Source organism: Chenopodium album, chromosome 1 (assembly GCF_948465745.1).
Source record: "Chenopodium album chromosome 1, dcCheAlbu1.1, whole genome shotgun sequence".
Lineage (NCBI taxonomy): Eukaryota > Viridiplantae > Streptophyta > Magnoliopsida > Caryophyllales > Amaranthaceae > Chenopodium > Chenopodium album.
In genome coordinates, this window is record NC_137834.1 from 11,409,763 (window position 1) to 11,434,997 (window position 25,235).

General features: G+C 37.1%; 3 protein-coding genes across 3 annotated transcripts; all 3 read right to left on the reverse strand.

The window, feature by feature from the left end:
* Positions 1–369: 369 nt before the first annotated feature.
* On the reverse strand, positions 370–846 carry LOC145628289 (uncharacterized). Its single transcript, XM_081680583.1, has one exon. The coding sequence runs from the start codon at positions 844–846 to the stop codon at positions 370–372; it is 477 nt and encodes a 158-aa protein (XP_081536709.1).
* An 18,024-nt stretch (positions 847–18,870) lies between these two features.
* On the reverse strand, positions 18,871–20,975 carry LOC145628298 (uncharacterized). The gene is made up of 3 exons (XM_081680592.1): positions 20,715–20,975; positions 19,460–20,580; positions 18,871–19,318 (listed from the first exon to the last, which is right to left on the reverse strand). The coding sequence occupies exons 1-3, from the start codon at positions 20,973–20,975 to the stop codon at positions 18,871–18,873; spliced, it is 1,830 nt and encodes a 609-aa protein (XP_081536718.1).
* Positions 20,976–21,076: 101 nt separating this feature from the next.
* On the reverse strand, positions 21,077–24,424 carry LOC145628308 (uncharacterized). The gene has a single exon (XM_081680595.1). The coding sequence runs from the start codon at positions 24,422–24,424 to the stop codon at positions 21,077–21,079; it is 3,348 nt and encodes a 1,115-aa protein (XP_081536721.1).
* Positions 24,425–25,235: the final 811 nt, after the last annotated feature.

Consider the following 25,235-nt stretch of genomic DNA (forward strand, 5'->3'; position numbering starts at 1 on the left):
TTTCTTGGTTGGATTAGGCTTTGTGATGAGATTAGGAGTTGGGCTTAGCTTGGGTTTTTGGTTAGGATTGGAGAAAATAGGTCTATAATTATTTTTTTCATTTGTAATTTGGAAGGGGAGGGCTTTTTTTTTATTGAACACTATGGTCCAAGGGCCATACTCAGATGAGCTATGGGAGGCATTAACCCTTGAATTAAGGGTAGTGGAGGCTGATGCTTCATCCACTTTGGAGCTATCTTTATTGGAAACTGGAGGATTAGTTGAAATAACCTTATCTTTGTCAAAGTTTGCAACAAAATCAACATCTTTTTGCTTTTGGCTACATTTGTCTTTAGAGTGACCTATTTTTCCACATAAGAAACATAAACATTATATATTCTCATACTCAATGCATTGCCAACTATTCCCAACCCAGACATTTGTGATTAGGGGGGAGGTAAGATCAATGTCGAGACAAACCCTTGCATATCTGGCACTTTTTAAGTGATCGGTGGCATAATCAACTCTGAGGGGATTTCCTGCAAGCTTTGCAATATCAAACAAATCTTCTTTTTCATAATATTCAACCGGCAATTCAGGGAAGCGTATCCAAACCGTCATTCTATCAAATGGATTCATCGAAGGACGGAAATTTGGCTTCCATTTTGTGATCATCAAATAGTGATCTAAAATGAACCAAGGCCCTCCAAGGAGAGCCCTCTCATAATCATCTTGGATAGAGAAACGGAAAAGATAGACAACCTTTCCAAGATCAATTACTTCCAAGGATCCCTTTGGTCTCCACATAGCCCTTACACGTTGAGTAATGAACGAAGGACGGACTGAGATGCCTAAGCACTTTCCCATCAGAGTTAACTTCTAAGGTTGCCTGAGTTTTTGCAGAGTGTCTTTACCAAAAGAGACTGCCTTAGAAGGGCCAGGAGGTGAAAAAACTTCATCTTCCCATTCGGTGGAAGTGATGACAATCTTTCGAGCCTCAGAAAACCATTGAGAAGAAGCTTGAACAGCTTCTCTAAATGATTTCTTATTGGGAGAGGAAGGAGGTGTAGAAACTGTATTAGGAATAACAGTTTCAATAGCTTTCATGACAATATCTTTATCAAGATCCTTAGCAGGATCTTGATTTTCATTAAGCATTGAATCCAACATCAGAATTTCAACTGAGTTATCGTTAGTGACAATTACATCAAATAAATTTTCAATACCAGTAAAATCCATAAGAAAGAGAACAGGGAAAAGAAAAGGACAGAAAAATAGAAAAAAGACAAAAGAAAGGGAGGAAAGAGAATAGGACAGGACTAGTGAGAGAACCCAAAGACTGAACACCTGCAAAAGAAAAAACAATTTGAGAAAGAAACCCAACTAATCCTCAAGCAAGGATCCCAAGGCCTCCTTGCCTAAGCAAGAAGGAAAACCCTTGATGACCCTCGAGAGAGAAAAAGAAAGCTAGAGAGAGAAGTCATAAACGGCTCGCATTACAAATCCATCACTTGAAACATACTTTACAATCCTAGCATAATACTACGCATACACAAATATATCTATGCGCATACATACATTGAATAATGCCTAAACTCAACCACAGCTGCTGGACACCACCAAGTTCAAAGCTTCATACAAATAAAAATACATTACCACAATTAATCCACTATTCTCACAATTTCCAACAACTATAATTTACTTTAAACCGCACTAACTAACCCAGTTTAATGTCTTTAAAGCCTTTTAACCTTTTCTTTAAGTGGGTATTTTAAACTCTTTCAACAACGCTAAGTTTTCATAACTTAAATAAAATTGGGAAATTCTCAATAGTGACCCCAACTTCTGCTACACACACACGGTGCTCTTCTTGAAAATGGATTGTACGAAATGACCTTATTTAAGAATTTTATCCCATTTATAACCTTATTTCATTTAAAATTATTTAAAATTAACTATGGTTATTTTTTTTTAAAAAAAAAACTAAAAAAATCAACCCAACCACCAATCTCCACCTCCACCACCACCAAAACTCTAACCCCAACCAACCTATCTTCGTCCCCTTCATTCATGCTTCCTAGGCTTCTCCCTGCCGAAGAAGCTACTCCGACCACCACCTATAACCTTTCCTCTCTCCTCTAACCCCAAGCACTCTCCTCTCACACCGCAACAAAATCCCCCTTGTTTAGGGTTTCAACTGAGATGGGGTTGCTTGTTTGGAGGGAGGAGCAGCATCAATAACGCCGCATTTTTTGTGGTGTTGTGTAAGGTTGAGGGTGAGTAATGGTGGTGTGGTGGGAGGATCTTTCATGGGTAATTGAGAGGAGTAGGGAATGGTACAGTTGCTGAAAGGTCAAGTTTATGTTCGATTGGTTTAGGTCGATATGGGTGGTGGGGGGAAATCTGTGCACCGGTTGCTGAGAGGCAGGGTCATGAGTGGGGTTTTGGGTTCTAGGTGGGTGGTGATAGAGGCTGGGGTAATGTTGCTGGCAGTTTAGGGGAGGGGAAATTAGAGAGGTTGTATGGTAGGTGGTAGGGATGGTTGGGTTGGTGGTAAGGTCAATTGTTTTGTTATTTTTGTAAAAAAATTAATCTAACTATAGTTATATTTTATTAACAATTTAATGAAATAGGGTTATAAGTGGGATAAAATTCTTAATTAGGGTCATTTCGTATAATCCATTTTCAAGAGGGTCAATATATGTGCGTAGCAGAAGTTGGGGGGTCACCATTGAGAATTTTCCTATAAAATTCCACCACACTTATTTAATATAAAACATCACTAATAAACTAGGAAGTAAAATCATAAAGAACCTTTTTCCTTTTATGGGTGATCAAACCCTAACATAATCAATTAAAAAGTAGTGTATATAATTAAATTCTAGCATTAATTGAGGGTTTAAAACTCATTAAAAACATGTTCTAATCATTAATTTTACAACCACAATAACCTAAAATCAAACCTTAATCATAAAAAATTCATCCCCAAATTCTAGGGTTTATAAATTGGGGTTTTCAATCAAATTAAAACATGAGAATTATAAGAATAAATTAACAACATCAACTATCCAAAAACAACATTAAAAATTTAATCAAAATTATGCTTTGATGAATTAATTAAACAAACTTAGAAATTAAATCAGAGAAAAAAGTTTTTTTTATTATTTTTTTATACCAAACCACAAGGAGAGGAGAAAGAAGAAGGTTAAGGCCGGTGGCCGACGGCTGGAGGTTTCTGCTGGTTGCCGACATAAGATGGTGGTTGTCGGTGTGGTCATCGGTGGAGCGTGGATAAGAGAAGAGATAGGCGCAAGAAAATAGGAGAAAAAGAGAACAAAAGGATCGGAGAGTGAGAAAAATATGAGAAAAAAGCTAGGGGTCAAATGAGAGATTGGTTCCTAGTTATTATTCACCTAAGTTCTCACTTGATCTCAATTTTATATGTATATATAAGATTTGGGGTCAAATGAGAAGGATCTTATAATGAGAAGTAATTTCATACGTTCAAATTAAATAATAAAATTGCTCTAATTACATGATTCATTAATAATATAAAAACTACTTTTTCCCTTCCTCTCTTTCCTCCATGTGTTCTACTTCCTCTTTTTCCTCCATGTTCATCACTCTTCTCCATTGTTTCTCTTGAGAGTTCAAAATTAATTTGAATAATGTAAGAATTTTTAATTTCCCCATTTCTCTCTCTCCACTATTGAAACGTTTTCCCTTGAGGCGTATGCACCATGCGCTTGGTGCATACGGATTTTCAATTTATTTATTTTTTTTTTTAAAAAGTTGAATGAACATATAGTTGTTTTATAATGAAGATATAATAGTTTTGTAAAGAACAAATAGCTGTTTTATAAAGAACATCCGGCTTTATATATATATATATATATATATATATATATATATATATATATATATATATATATATATATATATATATATATAAAGAACATCTGTAATATTAATAAAGAACGTGATAATATAATATGTAATGACCATTATTTTTATTGAACCACCATGATTTAAAGACAAAATTCAAAAAACATTTCAAAATAAACAATAAAGTTATGTCACAAATAAAAGCATATTGTAGGGAATATTTCAAGCGTTAATCCCCTAGCTTGAACCCCACTGTGATCATACACTAAAGTACGGTGGCGTCCAAAGGGAAAGAAGATAGAGCAAAAGAGTCGCAAACAAGTTTTAGGAACTTGTAAACCGTTCACGAGGTGAAGGTTACACCCCTTAACGATCCAAGAGATCGTCAACTCCAATAGGTCTGGAACCATGACTGGTAGTTCGGGGATGAAGGTACAAATCCAACCTAAAAGAGATTAAACCTGCCCTAATAATAGGCCTCTAATTTATTCTGATCGTATTCATGTGCGCTTTCTGACTAACATGCAATCAATAGGATTAACCCTAAACCTGTTTATCTATGTTGGTTGAATATTAATGCACAAATAAACTATTATTGGCGACCACTTAAATTATAATCAAATTAACCCTAAACAAGATTATTAATTATCTTATTAAGCGTGATTACAAGTACCAAATTCCCTTTAAACATGCATAAAAGGTGTGCTCAAGCAATAACAATAAACATCAAGCAACATAATAAATCATAATCATAATCATAATCATCATAATAATAATCATAATAATGTTAAAGCATAATAATAATAGCAAGATCCTAGGCATGATACTAACAAGATTAATAACAAACCCTAGCATGTTACTAAACAATAAAAATCAAAGCTTTAACCCTAACATGATACTAACATGAATAAATATTAGGAAGAACATAAAAGGCATCATAACAATCATATTTAATATTAAAATTACCCTAGACATGATACTAGGAATATCATAATAACAACCTAAACATGATTTCTACATCATAATATTAATAAAACCATTAAAATACTTACTTTGATGCCTCGTACCTCTTTCTAATAACAAAATACACACGTTAGTAACTTCAAGGAAAATAATAATTAAAGCAATTAAATTAAATAATTGAAAGAGAGATTTAGGACCAAACCCTCAGAAATTAAACCTTTCACGTCTAGGGCGAAGGCAACTTCGAATATGGCTAGGTGTGTCTAGATCTAATGAATGCGGAATTTTTATGTATTTGTGAAAAAGCTAGTTTAGAAAAGAGAGAGAGAAAAATCAAGAGAATCTTGATGAGAGTTGGTAGATTGTAGATTGTAGATGATTGTGGATGATTCTAGGTGAATCAAAGCGGAGTTTTTACGACGTTATTTATAAAGAAAATCAGCCAAAAAGATAAAATATCAAAACAGAGTTTTGACGCGTAAAACAGGAATTAGCGCCAAACGCTGACCTTGGCGCCAAACGCCAAGGCTAGCGCTAGGCGTTAATGCTAGCGCCAGGCGCTACAACTGGCGTTTGGCGCTGACTAGGAATTTGACGCGTTTTCTTAAAATCAGATAGAAATTGTCGTACAGGAGGATAAAATCGTATTTTTCCTCAAAAATGTTCTTTGATCTCAATTAAAACTCTGAAAAGTCAACAAAAGTGAATTTATCAATGCTAATTGAATTAGGAATGAAAAGAACCTTCTAGAAGAATCTAGAAGACTAAAACCATTCCTAATTGCATTAGGAATGATAATTCCATATTAGGCCCTCCTCTAGATCATTGGGCCGCATATAAGGCTCAAACCGGGCCCAGTTCAGTTATTTGGCCATAGCTTCCTCAATATTCATCGGAATTGGGCTTATAATATATCGTTGAAAAGGTCTTTTCAAGCCCCATCCAACTACACTACTATTGGACCCATATCATGGACCAACCAAACTGGATTGACTGTTTTCTTAAAATAAGTTTTCAAAAACAGAGAGAAGAGAAAAGAAATTAAAACTATCCGCAACACTAAACTTTCCACACTTTCACTTCATTCGATTATGATTCGACGCGAAAGGTACTCATCACTGGGTTTGGTTTTGGTGAGACACAAGTGGGTGTCTACACATATCATACTGACAATGAAAGAACATAGAGATAAAGAATATTATTAACATTATGTTCTTTTCACTCTAGGTAAATGTTTATTATTACATTTTAATAGCATGTTCTTTTCACTCTAGGTATATGTTCATTACATTTTAATAGTATGTTCTTTTCACTTTAACTATATGTTCATTTTAATAGCATGTTCTTTTCACTCTAGGGTCTCTCCGCCAACGAAACAAAGCCTAAGGACTAGGCCTAACGCCGCCGTCATATGTTATCGGTAAGTTTGACCGTGACGGAAACAGTAAAGTTAGGGTTAAGATTTCGTGGGTTCTTGCGCTGGAGGGCTAGGCCTAACGCCGCCGTCAAGAGAAGTTCGTGACGGAAACGGTGAAGTTAGGGATAGGGTTTCGAGGCTCCTTGTGTTAGTGGGTTCTTATGTTCGTGGTTTTGGTTTGGATGGTGCTCTCCTCTGGTTTGTTCTCTTTCTTAAGTATGTTTTTAGTTGGTACTTATCAGATTTTACTTGTTTTAGTTTGTTTTTGTAGACACCCATTTGTGTCTCCCCAAAACCAAACCCAATGATGAATACCTTTCACGTCGAATCCTAATCGAATGAAGTGAAAGTGTGAAAAGTCTAGTGTTGCGGTTAGTTTTAAATTCTTTTCTTTCTCTCTATTTTTGAAAACCTATTTTATAAAAATAGCCAATCCAGTTTAGTTTTGTCCATAGCAAGGGTCTAATAATAGTGAAGTTGGATTGGGCTCGAAAATAGCTTTCCAACGACATATTATAAGCCCAATTTCGATGAATAATGAAGAAGTTATGGCCAAATCACTAAACTGGGCCCGGTTTGATCTTTATATGCGGCCTAATGATCTAGAGGAGGGCCTATTATGATTTATCATTCCTAATGCAATAAGAATTGATTGTAGTCTTCTAGAATCTTCTAGAAAGTTCTTTTGAATCCTAATGTGATTAGAATTGATAATTGAGTTTTATTTAGAATAAAAGAAGTGTTTTTAAGGAAATTACAGTTTTACCCCTTGTACGCTTAAATTTTATCAAAATATGAAAACGCGTGGAAAAACTGACTGCAATGCCGCACTACAGGCTGTCGCCTGGCGACAGGCCTGGCGCTGCGGCGACACGTCTGTCGCTTGGCGACAGGCTCTGTTGTTTGGCGACAGAGGTGTGTGCGGCGACAGCGTCATGTTTTATTCTTTTCGAAACTCTGATTCTTTTTTATCATATTCCGGCTGATTTTCGTTATAAATAGCCTCCTTAAACCTCCGTTTTCACCAACTCTCATCAAGAATTTCTTGATTCTCTCTCTCTTTCTAGCCTAGGCTTTTACAAACACAATTCCTCATACATTAGCATTAGACACACCTAGCTAAGTTCGAAGTTGCCTTCGCCCTAAACGTTAAAGGTTTGATATTTTTGAGGGTTTGGTCCCAAATCTTTATTTCAATTATTTAATTTAATTGTTTGTTTTATATTTTCCTTGAAGTTACTAACGTGTGTATTTTGTTATTAGAAAGAGGAACAAGGCATCCAAGTAAGTGCTTTAATTGTTTAATTGATATTATGATATATAAATCATGTTTAGGTTGTTATTTTGATTCCTAGTATCATGTTAGGATGTTTTATTGCTTCCTAGTATCATGTTTAGGGTGACAACAATAAGTTCCTTATATCAATTATGATTTCTATGATGCTTCCTACTTTCTTTCCTAATATCATGTTAGTATCATATTAGGGTTAAAGCTTTGATTTTTATTGTTTAGTGACATGCTAAGGTTTGTTATTAATCTTGTTAGTATCATGCCCAGGATCTTGCTATTAATATTATGCTTTAACATGATTATTTTATAATTGTTATTATTATTATTATGTTGCTTGATATTTATTGTTATTGCTTGATCACACCTTTTATGCATATTTAAAGGGAATTGGTCATTGTAATAACGCTTAATAAGATAATTAATAATTTTGTTTAGGGTTAATTTGATTATAATTCAAGTGATCGCCAATAATAGATGTATTTGTGCATTAATATTCAACCAACATAGATTAAACAGGTTTAGGGTAAACCTATTGATTGCATGTTAGTCAGAAAGTACGAGAAGAATAAAGTAGAGGCATATTATTAGGGCAGGTTCTTTCTTTTTTAGATTGGATTTGTACCTTCATCCCCGAACTTCAAGTCTTGGTTCCAGACCTATTGGAGTTAACGATCTCTTGGGTCGTTAAGGGGTGTAACCTTCACCCTGTGAACGGCTTATAAGTTCTTAAAACTTGTTGGCGACTCTTTTGCTCTAGCTTCTTTCCCTTTGGACGCCACCATGCTTAAGTGTATGATCACAGTGGGGTTCAAGTTTGGGGTAATGCTTGAAATATTCCCTACAGTTTTATGATATTTTTTAGGCCCCTTTGGTTGTTTTCCGGGCTATTAAGTTGTTTTGCCTATAGTATTTTGGATGGTTGTACAAAAACGGGAGTATTTAGATACTAACTTTGACCACTTTTAATTACTAATATACAGTTATAAATATATTTTTTTTGGACGGGGATAACTATTATTATTTCAAATAGATTATGCTGATGTCATCATTGTCCACATATCACTCTCTCAATAAAATTTTTTCCATTCTAATAGCAAGGATGGTGTCATCTGTTTTTTTTTTTTTTTTTTGGTAGAGCTACCATATTTAACATTTTGAATTTAAAAGCTTCTATATTACGACTACAACCTATCAATTTTTCCTAGAAAATTGAACTTTTTTTAAATAGCACATTAATAAATTACCTCCTACTTTGAAATATATATTAGACGACGTTAAATAGATACTATATCATAATTTTAATGAAAGTTGTGTTGTGAATTTTGCTGGATTTGGAAATTGGATATTCCCCCTAAAATATAGACTTTTCTTTGGAAAATCCTTCGTAACATTCTCCTTACTCGTCATACTCTATCTACTAGCAATATTGTTGTTCTTAGTTTTTGTGCACTTGTTCTAATCGTTCTAAAACTCAGGATCATCTTTTTCCCTGGCCTCTTGCCCATTGTCTATGGAACTTTGGTCTTCTTCTTCTGTTCTTCAGTGGCTTGGTCGCATATCCCTCAGATTAATCAGATTCATGATATTTTTTTTAGATTTCTTAAAGTCACTTCCCATAGACTCTTTCCTAAGATAACAATCTTGTTTTGGAGTATTTGGAAACATCATTACGCGGTAATTTTTAAGAAGTCTTCTGCTAATGTTTATAGTATTTTTTATTCGAGCTATATGTTTAAAGAATAATATAGGAGTCCTGGTCACTTCCTAATGTTATCCACCTTCCTACCAGGACAACACCACTGTCACCTCCTCCTACACCCCCACCTATTATCTCATGGTCTCCTCCCCCTTTCGGTTTTTTGTAAACTTAATTTTGATGGCTCTTCTAATCAAAGTTCTGCTACTGCAGGTGTGTTCATTCGGGACCACCTGGGTAACCTTAGCTTGTTGCCATTCGTACGCATAATTAGCCTTCCTACAATAAGCTCTTCACAATGGTTTTCTTCTTGCTAGGGATTTTAATATTTTTGATATTTCTATTGAAGGCGATAATCTCACAGTTATTAATATTTTGCAGGGCCATTTTAGCTGTCCATGAAAACTTCAAATTCTTAGGGTAGATGTCAAGGCTATTTTGGATTCTTTTCAAGCTTTTAGGAAAGACATATCTACCGGGAAGGAAATTGGGCAACAGACTATGTTGACTCTCTTGTCTATTTTTGTAATACCCTTAATTATTGTTTTATACGAGTTTAATATACTGCTCATACCAACAAGATATATGCATCTTTTCACTAATAAACTTAAGGTTTCTGCAACCGCCTCTAACGGTCGCTGAAAATAGCAAAAACAGTCGCTAAAAATAATTGTGACCGTCAACGATCGTAACGCGGTGGTCGTTATTTACTTGGTCGCAAAAAAACATTATTACGACCGGTTGACGGTCGCAGATTTTTTGCGACCGTTTTTATTAATTTCAACGATCGATTGAAAAAGGGTCGTAAATATTACTAATTGCGACTGGTTAAAGGAGCAGTCATAAATCTGACATTAGCGACCATCATAAGCGATCGCTAAAAGTTTAAAAAAATGAAAAAAAAACGCAGCCACTTCCAAACTTTACCCACCACCACCCATCGTTAACCCGAAAAAACATATAAATTTATCAAAAAAATTAAACCCACAAAATTAAATAAACAAAAAATACCCACAAATTTTCGAACAAAAATTACACAAATCAACCCGTAAATTGAACAAAAATTAAATTAAAATCAACAAAAAAATTCGAACATAATCAAACGGTCATACCCACAAAAACTAACAAAAATTTGAACAAAAATCGAACAAAATCAAACCCACAAAAACTAATAAAAAAAAAAAACTAAACCCACAAAAATAAAACCCACAACGAACAAAAATCACACAAAGTTCGAACAAAAATCGAACCAATACAAACAAAATCTACAAAATTTGAATAAAACTTCGAACCAAAATTCAAATAGAAATTCAAACAAAAATCGAAATAAAACAACAAAAATCGAAAATAAATTCAAAAACCAAGGAATACAAAATCAATGAAAACCCTCAAAGAATATTAACAAGGAAATTCGAAAACAAAATCAACGACAACACCTTAACCCATCCTAAATATCGAACAAAACTAACGAAAACTCAAAATCAAACCCAAAAAATGGAATTCGAACAAATTAAAAACTCAAATAAATTTTGAACAAAAACAAAATAAAACAAAAAAAATCGAAAATAAATACAAACAAACAAAATTTTTAGAAAAAAAAACCTTTCCTAATACTTCTTCCTCTTTGGGGTTATATGATCAAATTCGACCACGAAAAATCCAGATCTGGAATTTTTATGGTCGAATTTGACCATGAACACCAAATTCATTTGTTTCTCAAACCCTTATACCAAAATTCGAAAAGTTACAGAGGGTGGTGAAGAGGCGTGAGAAAAGAAAAGAGAATAGGGTTACAAATCAAAATATTCCTCCAATTTTTTACAGATCCGAAATCATAGAGGTATTTTTCTTGATTTTTTTTCAACCAAAATGCTGCATTTCGAATTTTCTATTACGTCTAATTTTAAAGGGGTAATTGAAGAGGAAAATTCAAGTTTTGATCGTTAAATTTGATTAAGAGAAAGGAAAGAGAAAAAGAGTGAGAAGAAAGAGAAGTGGAGAGGAGTGAGAAGAGAGAGAAATTAGAAAAGTGCGTGTTGAGCGGCGTTCAGTATTAGGGTTAGGGAGCCGACCTTTTATATCCTATTATTTTTTAAAAAAAAATAATTGTATTGCGACAGTTAAAAGCGATAATTGTGACAGTTAAAAGCGACAGTTAAAAAAATTAACCGTGTTGGTCTTTGAGGATAATTGTTGGCCCTTGATGCACATTTCATGACAAAAATGGTATAAGAGTAACCTTGCGACCGCGTGCTGATCGTGGATAATAAATTCTATATCAATCACCTAGTGTGGGAGAATTCTGGGGCCATATGGCGGTATCTATACTAGATGTAACACTTTGGCTACCAAGTGCCATTAGGCGTAATACTGGGGTCCTCGGGATTCCAGGCGCAACGAAGGCGTTGCCGTTTTTAAGTGGGGGTGTATGTAAAAACCCTCATGATTGCTTTAAATGAGTTAAATATACAACTCATACCAATAAGATGCATCTTTCTTTTATGGAGCTCATATACAGTATATGATAAGATACTTCTCAGTTAAGCGTGCTAGGTTGGGAGTAGTCAGTTTGGGGTCGTGGTGTTACAATTTTATTTCGAATCATCAAAATATAGATAATACTTTAGATAGTAAATTTGATTATTTTTACTCCTTGATAGTTTAGGTCACGGTCTTGTGAGAAAATGTACCTAAACTCCATCATGTATCTTACATTAAAAAAAATGTAAGATTGGTAAAAAGTATTAGCAACTTATTGAATAAAATGGATTTGAGTAAAGAAATTCAAAATGAAATTAAAGGAGAAATTGGTATAGAGCCGATGAAATTAGATCTTTTACCCATATGATACATTTAGTGGCGGAGCCACAGTATGTCCTGGTAGGGCACGTGCCCTGTCAGGTTTTTTCAAAAAAAAAAAAAAAAAAGTTTGTCTAAATTTTGTTTAAATAGAATATAAAGTGCATTATTATGTTATAGCTTACTAGTACCCTAGTGGTTAGAGCTTTACCTTTTCAATCAAAGGTCATGGGTTTTAATCTCTTGCCCAACATTTTTGTTATTTTTTTTCCATCTCATTGTTTATTCTTCTTAATGTCCCCCCCCCCCTTTTTTTCTTTTTTCTTAATGTCCTTTTTATCTAATTTTCTAAATAACACAAAAACTTACCAACATAAAAGTTTGATCACATTGGGCAAGATTACTTTTCTACCTAAGATAATGAAATTGATGATATAATAATATGCTTTCAAAACTTGAAAAATAGTCAAGTTTAATTTTAACATTTCTTTTTACATATACGAGTATACTTGAATTATTAGTTATAAATCCTTATAATTAGTATTTTGGATAATCCTATTTGATACGAAAGATCTATCTGATTCCAAAACTATTATAAAAGATCTAAAAAAATATGAGCGAGGTTATTGTTTAAAGCCTTAAATAGGGGTAATATTATGTATTTTTGAATAATAAAGGTTTGACAAATATGATTGCTAAGTAATTTTGAGTCTTCATATTATGAACATTCTTTGATAAAAGGGTTTTAGATGATACGGTGCCCTACCATCGTAAAAATCCTAGCTCTGCCACCGGATACATTGATACCTATACAAGAGTCTATAATAACAATAACTAAGTAATAACCATTAACATCACTGCTCTCCATGTGACAACTTCACATAAAAACATTTTCCGCCAAAATGATTAATAATGACATTAATTTTTTTCTCAGTGTCTGATTAACTACAAGATTTCCTACACAGTAATAAAATTGACATTTTTATTTATCTTTATGTCCTACAAACTCTACATTTCCTCTTATAATTTATTAACTAGTTTTGGAGCCCTGGCGATGCCCCGGGTTATTACATATAGGGTTGATCATTAATATAGATTGTAATTTAAAACTCATTTTTTTTTGTAATTAAATTTATTGTTTATATTGAATTGTCATTTGTTACATATTAATATTTTGTATTCAAAAGAATACATAAAAAATAACTTAGTTTGGTGGTAAAACACTTAATTTTAGATTTAGAGGTTGTGTGTTCAAATCTTGTGGACAACATTTTTTTTTATTGTAAGTGCGTGTCATGGCGTAATGATTGGTTTATGTGGCACATGAGTTAGTGACATGGTGACACGTGGACGTTCTTATAAACGCCTTTTAATATATTAGTATAGATAATTGTACGAATTTGAGTATTCGACTCCTTTTTAAAACATTGAATTGTTTGTTAAAAAGAAAAGTCACTAAGCTAATTTTGAATCATTGTCTTATAAATAAGATTTTATTTAATGTATATATGAAGTACTCCCTCCGTTTTTTTTTTTTTATATGCATCACTTTCCTTTTATGAGTGTTTTTTTATATATGCATCACTTTTATATTTGGTAAAGCTATACTACATTTTATTATTTCTCTCTCTTACTTTAAACCCCACTCAAATTATTTTATCATTTCTCTCTCTTCTATGTCCCCACTTAAATAATAAAATATCTATTCTCTCTCACATACTTTCTCTTTCATGGTCCCCATCATATTTTTATTATAATAATTTATTCACCCACTCAAAATATTATATTTATCTCCTAAAACTATGTGCATTCCCAAGTGATGCATATAAAAAAAACGGAAGGAGTACATTGTATAACATGCAATTAGAATATTTACATTAACATCATGTCTTTCATTTATCCCAAATTATCTTAATGAAAATGTTAACGATTTATTACTTTAGGTTTTTGTTTATAATCCAAATAAATGAATAAAATTCAAATGTTAAAACCGTGCATTGCATGAGACTAACCTAGTTAAAATATACGAGTAAATGAATTATCCTTCTTTCTTCTATTCCATCATTTATGACAGTAATGTTCTTGCTTCTTTATTATTGTCTTTGTTCCTGCAAGGATCCGACAACCCGATCCAAAAGTCCAAAGCACAAGTATAGAACCCGTAAAGCTCCTATCGGCCAGACGTGAACCTACACAAAGAGAAAGGATTAGCTAACCCTGGGGTGTTCCAGGGATAACCACTCCGATGACAAAGTCAGTTTGTGATGAAGAAAGAGAAATTAGAGAGAGAAAGAGAGAAAGAGAGAGAGAGAAAGATATTAATTACCTTCATTAATGGCTCCTTACCTACTATTTATAATAAATGCCATGACAGGTGGCTACAAAGCATGCAAAGATATTCCTGCCAAGTGTCAAACCATTGTTGCCACGTGCCAAGTATCGACAGGCGTGTCATTAATCTGTGAATCTGTGATTTTAATTTTCAAATTTTTGAACCGTTAGATTTCTGACACGGTTGTCACTTCAACCGTTTTTTTTTTATTTTTTATTATTTTTATTTTTAATTATGTATTTAACAATTTATTCGCAACCTTTTCTATTCATCTTACCCAATTTTCTTGCCATTTCCTGATAAACAAGGTACATTCTTGAGAAAGTTTTTCGACAAAAGGGGTTTACGATTTAGAATACCTTCTTTGCGCGCTATCATCTGCCTTCTGCGCTAGTCCTATCGACACCACAGATAATTGTTGGAGAGTTCCATTGTTGGCGAATAGTTTAAGGTACTCACGAAACTTTAATCCCAATTGACTAATTTTGATTTCGAGTTCTTGGTTAATTTCATAATTATTTTCTTCTTTTTTTTTCTTTTTTAAAAGAGACCAAATTGCATGTTTTAAATTTTGTTCCCTTTCACTTTGAGGTCTATAAACCAAGAATTAGATGTCCAACAGTAGTATTGAAGAAGAACAACCTACCCTTAACACTACTAGGCGCCGACTTATTAGACAATCTTTAGGAAAAGACCTTGGTCGAACTGGAGAAACTACATCTTCACTTTCTGACAACATTGACAACCCTTTTCAGCCGTTATCCGTAGAAGAACAAAAGAAGGCCTTTTACCGTCATAAATTGCTAGCCGAGTGTGAAAAAGCAAACCGTCCTGTTAACCCTAACATACCGGAAGATACTGAAATCCTTGAGATTGAACCGGTCAGTGTTCGTTATCATTTAAGGAGTTTTGCTAATACTCAATTTGACCAATACGGCTCAAACGTGGGGCATATAGGTATAAATACTATGCCAAGAGTTAAGCATACTAGCTATCAGCCTGAGGTTGCTGCTCGTGATGCTGCTGAAGAGGCTGAGTCGAGCAGAAAGGCTAAAGAAGATGAAGTTGTTAGCTCTTCCGAATCTGATGATGCGGAAACTCCAAACGCTGAGAGAAATCAACCATCTCCAGTTCATGAATCGGCCATTAACTCTGTCTTAGGTGATGATGATGCTCAAGAGGACAGTGTTAATACTGATAATAGGAATGACATAATCGATATGATGGCCGAAATTATTCAAGAAGAGAATCTTGACGAAGGATATAACTCTGAGACCGACGGGGCGGAATTCCGGCAGCCTATTGTTTTAGCTGCTAAAGGCAAAGTCGCTGAAGCAAAGATAAGCGAAAAGTTTAGGCAAACGGCTTTAGAAAAGGATTATTGCCAGCGTGCCAAGCGATTTTATAAGCTTCCGGACGGGTATGATCTTTATCTTCCACCTTCTGGATCTTCAGTGCTTGACTGCCCAGACAGCCATATCGCCATTTACCTTAAGCACTTTGATTTCGGTCTCCGTTTCCCCCTTCATCCTTTTGTGGCAAAAATTCTAAAGGCATGAAACGTTTGTCTTGTACAGCTTACCCCTCCCACCATCCGTGCCGTTATTGCCCTTATTTGGTTTTTACTTCATAGAAATTATCCATTAACCCTTAATGCATTTAGACGGCTGTTAACTTTAAAGAGAGATGGCCAGTCGGATGGGTGGTGGTCTTTATATACCCAACCTCATAAATATACCGTTCACCCTAAATTATCAAGCTGCAAAGGGTGGCAAGACAAGTTCTTTTTTATGTCAGTTCCTGATGACTTCCCACTCAGAAGGACATTCTTTCGGCCCCATCCAAGGTTTGAATCTATTCCTAAGAGAAATCTCGGCAAACATGAGCGTAGGGCCGTAAACCATTTTGACATTATCGAATCTGATAATGGCGACGGTCGGGTTCGTATCACTCCTAAGGTGTGGGTGCCGAATGCTGGATATATTCTCGGCAACGCCCCTTTATCTCACGTTGGTCTTTGTTGGACTGACCACTATGGTATTAACTTATTTATCAGTAATTAGTTTTTTCCATTGTGTTGTCTGTTTGTCAAGTTTTTTTTAATATATTTTTTTTGTATATGTCTATTCATAATATGATTCTGATGTTATGTAAACATTCTTTGTAGGTGTCGACAAGTTGGATAACAAATTGCTAGGGCTTTCCTCTGACGGCAAGAGAGTTATCAGACGATGTCCTAAGGCTACAAAGCCTTTATACGATACTCTTACAACCCATTGCAGCCGCACTCCGACCGTTAGTGCCAAAAGAAAAGCCGAGAGCATGGCTGACGAAAACGCCAAGAAAAGGAAACTAACTTCTCTGGACAACCGGCGGGGCACTTTTCCCAGATCAGGCATTACTCGGCATCCTGAAGATCGCAGCAAAAAGGATCAGACCGAGAATAAGGATAAACCTCCTTCTCCTAGGGTTCAGGTAAAAACGGTTGTTTAGAGTTCTGAAGCAATCATCAAAAAGGTGATTGACAGAATTGACGTTGAGGACTTTACCAACGTTGAATCTCCTACCCTACCTCAACCTAATATACTGGACCAAACAGCTCCTCGAACCGTTACCACGGCCGCTGGCGGTTCCGATACAAGTGCTCCTGGTCTTATCTACCAATCCAATCAATGGATCGAGCGTCCCAACCAGAGGATACCCGAGGTTGTTCTCAACGGATTTTCTGTCCCTCCCGGCCACTCTGGGTATAAATGGCGACCTGCCATAGATGCATGTCGGAACGAGTCAATTATCACCGATGACCCTATGCTAGGTGGAACTCTAGGTTATCGTCTTTTAAGAAATTTGACCCTCCCAATGGATAGGCCTGCTGGTGTCATCGGCCCTTTGGCTGCTATGCATATGCTTAACATGATGAAGGTTCTTGTCCTTTAATTTATTACTCTATTATGCCCTGATATATATTTTTTTATATATATATATATATTTTTTTTTTATCGTTACGCATATATATATTTTTTACTAACTTTTCGTTTTTTATTACTTCACAGACCGTTATGTCTGGCACTGAGCTTGTTGAAATGTTTCGGTATTACCAAGAACAACATCATCAATCTTCTGCCAGTCAAAACGCACTTCAAACAGCCCTAGACAACGCTGATAAGGCTCTGCAAAATTTAAAGGAAGCAAAAGAAAGAGATGATCTTGAGATGTCATCTCTCAGGGAAACAGCTTCTAAGGTCAAAGATCTCGAGCTAGAAGTGCAACAATTAAAGACTCAAATTACTGAGAAAAACAAAGTTATCAGCCGCGCTTCAACTCTTGAGAAGGATCTCGAGGCTGCCAGGGGCTCCATTCATGATCTTCAAGAAAAAATCAAAAGATTTGAAGCAGATAAACCTAGAGTCCGTCAAAGAGCAGTTAGACGCTTTTTGACATCTCGAGAGTTTTGTACACGACTTCAGAACCGCTTTGACGGAGGATGGACTGCTGCCCAAAGATGTATCGCCCATACTGTCGGCTGGAAGAAAGAGGATTGGACTGCCATTGAAAAGGCCTTTAACGAGGAAGTTTTCAAGATCCCATCCGGCTTTGAGGAGCAAGAGTTTGCAGACGAAGATCTTTTTAATCTTACTCCAGCAGAAGATGAGGGTATTGCAGATCTCAGCATCTTGGATTCTCCAGCTTCTGGTGGTACACAAGCTTAACGGGGCGGGCAGTCATCACCGGCATCTTCTTGCGGGTCTTGTGTTTTTGGGCCTTATCAGCTTTGACTTAAATCCTGTATTTACTTGTTTTTTGTTAGATTCTGTATTCATAATGCTGCTATATCGGCATATGCCCTTTTTTGTGGTGATGCCTGTTGACTATTACTTTGAAACTTTTTAACATGTCATGCACTTCTACATTTGCCTTATCGTCTTTAAATTACTTTATCAGCTATCATCTTTCTTTTTTACTTTAAAGTCTTTTTTTTTATATATATACTCCACCGCCTTATGACTGCCAAATTTTACTATTGACTTTATTAGTTATCAGCAATTTCGCCATAGCTAAAGAAAAACTTATGTATTTAAAAATAATTCAAACACAAATTTATACACAGATGCTATTTATACGTGGATGCCATATCCATTTTACCCCCACAGTGTATATGGTTAAGAAATAACTATATATACTTGTTGCTGGTTCATTGCATAGCCCTGATCACTTACTGCGCTATAGTTGTAGCCAGTGAAGTATCCTCTCGGCGATCGTATTCAAAGCTACGCTTCAATTCAGCATATACTTGAACCGATTTAACCGGTATTATACAATGAACCAACAACCTCGCGAATCAATTATAAGCTCATTGACTTCGCGGAAGTGGTTTTTAGCTGTCCATCCTACATAACGATATTACTGTTAAGTAGAGGATGCCTATATCATGAAAAATTTTCCTTGATACTGCTTGTATTTATTGTTTCTGAATACTCAACATTGCTTATATTTCCAAGTACAACATACTATTCAAAATATTTCTTTAGTACAGCTGTGTTCCATACATTCTTTAATGGCTTTCCATCCATTGCCTCTAAGTAATATGAACCCTGCATTACCATATCTCTAATACGATAAGGTCCTTCCCAATTTGCCGTTAACTTTCCGACTTCATTCCCTTTCCCGGTTGCAGCTGTTCTATGCAGTACAAGATCTCCTACAGTAAGAGGTCGGTGATTGACACGCTTGTTGTAAGCCTTTGCCATTCTGTTCTTATAGGCTGCCGATCTTATCGCCGCTTTTTCGCGTACTTCCGGTAGGAAATCCAGTTGTTGCCGTAATAAAAGATCGTTTTGTTCTTCGCAATAGTGCTGAACTCTAAATGTCGGCAATCCTACCTCTGCCGGCACTACTGCTTCTGTTCCAAAAACCAATGTAAAAGGTGATTCACCTGTTGCTTCCTTAGCCGTTGTTCTGTCAGCCCATAATATTTCTGGGACCAAGTCAGCCTATAACCCCTTTGCATCTTCTATCTTCTTTTTAATTGCCGTTACTATTTGCTTGTTTGCCGCTTCCGCCTGTCCATTTGACTGCGGATGACACACTGCCGCATACGCAAATTTAACTTTGTACATTGACAAGAGCTCTTTTACCGGCTTACAATCAAATTGATATCCATGGTCGAAGACCATAGCCATCGGCAATCCAAACCTTGTGAAAATGTTTTTCCAAATGTATTTTTTTACCTTCGTTGCTGTTATCTTTGCTACCGGCTCAGCTTCAATCCATTTTGTGAAATAATCAACAGCTACTAATAAAAATTTTCTGCTGCCTGTTGCTGACAGAAATGGCCCTACTATATCCATTCCCCATTGCGCAAAAGGAATTGGATTCAATATCGGCGTTAAATCATTTGGAGGGAGGTTGATAACTGGCGCAAACTTTTGGCATTTCTCACATGCTTTCACATATCGAACTGCGTCTTCATTCATGGTCGGCCAGTAGTAGCCTCTTCTCATTGCTTCTCTTGATAGAACTCTCGGCCCGAGGTGATTACCACATGTTCCTTCGTGTATTTCTTCAACCAACTTTTTTGACTCAAGATCACCTATGCACCTCATCAGCGGCAATGAAAATCTTCTTCTGTACAACTGCCCTTGATGCATAACGAACCACGCACTATCCTTCTGTAACTTTCGTGATTTTCCTCTATCTGCCGGTAACACCCCATGTATGAGATATGCTAGTATGTCATCATACCATTGGGCGGCCCTTTCAATACAAAGTATCTGTTTTGGTGCTTCATTTATGCTCTTCTCATCCAGAATTTCAACCATTACAGTTCTTTCTAAGTTATTAAAGCTCGAACTTGCCAGCCTTGCCAAAGCATCTGCTTGCGCATTTTGAGCTCTCGGCACCAGCTTTATCTCAAAATATTGCAGTTGTGTTGTTAATTGCTTTACCTTCTCTAGGTATTTCATCATTGCTGGATCCCGTGTCTCATAATGTCCATTGTACTGACTTGACACGAGTTGGGAGTCAGTTATAAGTATTAGACGCTTTGCCTCAGCCGCAAGAGATAACTGGATTCCTGCCACCGCTGCTTCATATTCGGCCTCATTGTTCGTTGCTCTGAATTTAAATTTTATTGCATATTCGAATACTTGCTCATCTGGTGACGTTATGATTATGCCAGCCCCTGATCCCATTGATGTCGCAGATCCATCCACAGATACCTGTGGCATTATATGTTGGCAATAGCAAACATGTCATAAGATAAATATGTATTTGATTGCTTTGCGTATAAAAAGAAGAGAAAACACTAAAAACTTTATTAAATTTTGGTCACTAAATTACAAACTATTGAAACCTGCCAAGTGCCTATATCTTCCTCTTCATCCATATATGAGGCCTCTACTATGAAGTCTGACAAGGCCTGTGCCTTTATTGATACCCTGGGTTTATAATGTATCTCATACTCCGATAATTCCACAGCCCATTTCAGCAACCTTCCTGATGTATCCATCATGTGTAATGACCTCTCCAATGGATAATTCGTTAGAACATCTATCGGATGTGCATCAAAGTAGGGCCTTAACTTCCTTGCCGCAACTACCACTGCCAACGCCATTTTCTCAATTATTGGATACCGTCGTTCTGCCGCATTTAGTACATGACTAACAAAGTATATCAGCATTTGTTGCTTCTTCCTCTCCACTACCAGCACTGCAGCTATCGTCTTTGCAGACGCTGAGATGTATAATTGTAACCGTTCCCCCTTCCCGGCCTTGCAACCGTCAGGAGAGATTTCAAGTGATTCCGTACCACCTCTAGCGCGTCCCGCTGTTCTTTACCCCACTCAAACACTTTGTTCTTCCGCAGAACCACAAAAAAGGGAAGCGCCTTATCAGCCGATTTGCTGATAAAACGAGTTAACCCTGCCATTCGGCCAGTCAATCTTTGTATATCTCGGATCGTCTTTGGCTGCTTCATCTCAAGCACCGCATTCACCTTATCAGGATTTGCGTCTATTCCCCTTTCACTGACCATGAAGCCCAAAAACTTCCCTGATCTGACTCCGAATATACACTTCTCGGGATTCAATTTCATCTGATATTTTCGTAAAGTTTCAAATGTCTCCCTCAAGTCTGCTATGTGATTCTGCTTTTTCTTATTTTTAACAATTGTGTCATCCACGTACACCTCCACATTCCGGCCCTTTTGTCTCTCAAAAACCTTGTCAACTAATTTCTGATATGTTGCCCCAGCATTCTTTAACCCGAACGGCATGGCTTTATAACAAAACACCCCAGCATCCGTTATAAAGGCCGTCTTCTGTCTGTCGGCCTTATGAAGGATGACCTGATGATACCCCGAAAACGCATCCAAAAAACTGAGCATCTCATGACCAGAAGTGGAATCCACCAGTCTATCTATCCGGGGCAACAGATAGCAATCCTTAGGACATGCCCTATTCAGATCGGTAAAGTCGACACACATTCGCCACTTTTCCGTCGGCTTTCTTACCATGACAACATTTGCCAACCACTCCGGATATGTGCACGGCTTAATAAAACCAGCCGCTAAGAGCTTGTTAACCTCAGCCTGTATAGCTTCTATCTTCTCAGTAGAGAAGTTGCGCTTTTTCTGTATTATCGGCCTGAACCCCCTGTTGACATTCAATTTATGTTCTATCACCCCTGGGTGTATTCCTGGAATTTCACTCGCTGAGAAAGCAAAGACATCTGCATTTTCACGCAACAGGCTTATCAGATTACACCTCATGTCAACATCCATATCGGCTCCAACCCTAACCGTTCTGCTGGAGTCACCCGGCTGCAACTCAACCTGCACCGTTTCCCCTCCCGGTAACGGTCTCGGAGCTGTTTCCGGCCTTGTATCAAAGTTACCCATGGACAAGTCACGTACTGTGGGCTCCAACTCCTTTTTAGGATTACTCAGTACTGATCCATCTCCAACCGGATTCTTCAAAGCCGTTAAATAACAAGACTTCGCCATAACTTGTCCCCCATGAACTTTTTCCACGGCTCCCAAATTTGACACATAAGCTATTGTCAAATGGTATGTCGATACAACAACTTGGATATCGTGAATTATCGGCCTTCCAATGATCGCATTATAAGCCGATGGAACGTTAACTACCAAAAACTCTGCCATCATATCCCTCGCTGTAGGCCCATCACCTAGTCGTACCGGCTGGACTATGCTCCCCTCTGGTCGTACTAAAGATCCATTAAATCCAATAACTGGGTATGATACCGGCGTCAGGTATTGCCTCCCTATCATCATCTCATTAAAGGCCTTCATAAAAAGGACATTGGCCGAACTCCCTCCATCTACTAGAACTCTTTTTATGTCAGCTCCATTAATCTTTGTAATCAGTACCAACGGGTCATCATGCGGAAAGACTATCCCCCTTGTATCCTCTTCAGTGAACACAACATCTGGGATCAAAGTTGGCCTGGGGCGGCTATCGGTATCTAAGGAATTGATTATATGACGATGCTCTGATAAGTGCTTCTTTGCTCCACTGATCGTCCCTCCATGCACTGGCCCTCCGGTTATCACATCAACTCCTCTTCCCGTCGATAACGGCGGCATTCCTCCACCTCCCTGTCGGATCACAATTCCTTGCGGCCTTTCTGGCCTTACCTCAAGTTGCTGCCTTTCAAGTTGCCGGGGTGGCGGTTGGCTTCCACTCGCATTTAGCCGGTACTGAGATAAATGACCCTTTCTTATCAACTCTTCTATGTTGTCCTTCAGCTGCGTACATTCCTTTATATAGTGACCCACATCTCTATGAAACATGCAATATTTTTTTGCATCTCTAGGTTTTGCCTTCATTGGAATCGGCCTCATCCAACCTTCCCTATTTTGATTTACTGCATAGATTGCCGCCCTTGGTGTATTAAGGGGGGTATATGAACTGTATCGCATTGGTGGCTTTGTTGCCCTTGCCTCCTGCCGACTTCCACCCCTTCCCGGGGCAGGAACCCTTGTCCTCATGCTACCGGAGGCCGCTCCTTCAGCCTGATACCTTCCAGCTGATATACCCTTACTGATTGTCTTCATCAACTCTTCACTTTTTATATAATCATGTGCCTTGTTGAAGGCAGCTGCCAACGTAGGAAAATTCTTCCTTGTGAGATATCGCTTGAACTTGGAATCATTCAAGCCGTTCATGAGAGCCATTACGGCTATTTCTTGCTGCAACTTTGGGATTGTGTTCGCCTCATTATTAAACCGCCTGATATAGTCTCTCAAAGATTCATCTGGGCGTTGTTCTACTGCCATTAATTCCCCTGAAGTCCTTTGTCTCACACTGTTGCTGATGTATTGCCCAACAAACATCTCTGTCAATTTTCTAAAGCTATTTATAGTTCCGTTTCCCAGGTTGTTAAACCAATCTGCCGCTGCCCCAGTCAAGGTAGTCGGAAAGACTTTGCACCATACGGCGTCTGAATTTGTATACAAGATCATATGCCCTTCGTAAGAGGTTATATACCGGCCTGGATCCCCTCTTCCATCATAGCGGCACGTTGGCATCTTTATCTTTTCCATAGGTTGATCCAAGATCCCTTGTGTAAAAGGCGATGCCCTCAACTGGACTATCGTTTGCACTGCCCCTAACTGCTGGTTTTGGGTGCTGACAATGGGACCTGTAGACTGAACTTCTGACTCCCATTGAGCCGGCTGTGACCTTGTCGGCGACCTTTCATGTCGACGCCTCTGTGAATTTCCAGCCCGGTTTGATTGATTGCCATGACCAGTAATCGGCACCCCTTCCCCATCTTGAGTTGCCTTAGCCTCCTTCCTTTTTCTACTCATGGCAGTCATTACCCTTGCTGCTGTTTCGAGCTCTTCTAGAGTGAACTCAGCCATTGGATCCTGTTCTCCTTCTCCTTGACCTTCTGGGGTTAACGACACATGGAAATGGTTACCCTCTAACGTATGGGTTTCATCTTCAATTTCAATCTCTGGATTTGGTACCCCCGTTCCCATTCTAATTGTCCGATTAACAACCTTCTCGGCTATCGGCGTACTCTGGTTTTCAGGCATTTTTTTTAATGTTGTAGGATGTGAGGTTCTTAGGCGATAGAAGCAATTATACTGCTCCCCTCCATCTAGCGCCAATTGTTCCTGCAAGGATCCGACAACCCGGTCCAAAAGTCCAAAGCACGAGTATAAAACCCGTAAAGCTCATATCGGCCAGACGTGAACCTACACAAAGAGAAAGGATTAGCTAACCCTGGGGTGTTCCAGGGATAACCACTCCGATGACAAAGTCAGTTTGTGATGAAGAAAGAGAAATTAGAGAGAGAAAGAGAGAGAGAGAGAAAGATATTAATTACCTTCATTAATGGCTCCTTACCTACTATTTATAATAAATGCCATGACAGGTGGCTACAAAGCATGCAAAGATATTCATGCCAAGTGTCAAACCATTGTTGCCACGTGCCAATTATCGACAGGCCGATATGTCTGCTTTACCAAACATATCTGCCCATTTCTCAAATCCACTGGGTTTAGACCTATATTTATAAAAGATGTCGGCCCGTCTTGCATATCTTCCTATACAGTCTTAATTGATCATTTAGTTACTTGTAAAAAATTCATTTAATCTCCCCTTAAAAAACACAGTATTTGATACGGACTAATAAAATAACTCCCTTGTTTACTCTTAATAATCAAGGATATTCCCAAAATTAAATTAATATTGTTAGATTTATACATTTATTTTTATGAAATTTTTATTCATAATTGTATTATCTAATTGATTAACCTTTCAACACTCAAAGTCCTATGTTAACAAATAACACAGTATTATATATATATATATATATATATATTTTTTTTGAACAAATTAAAA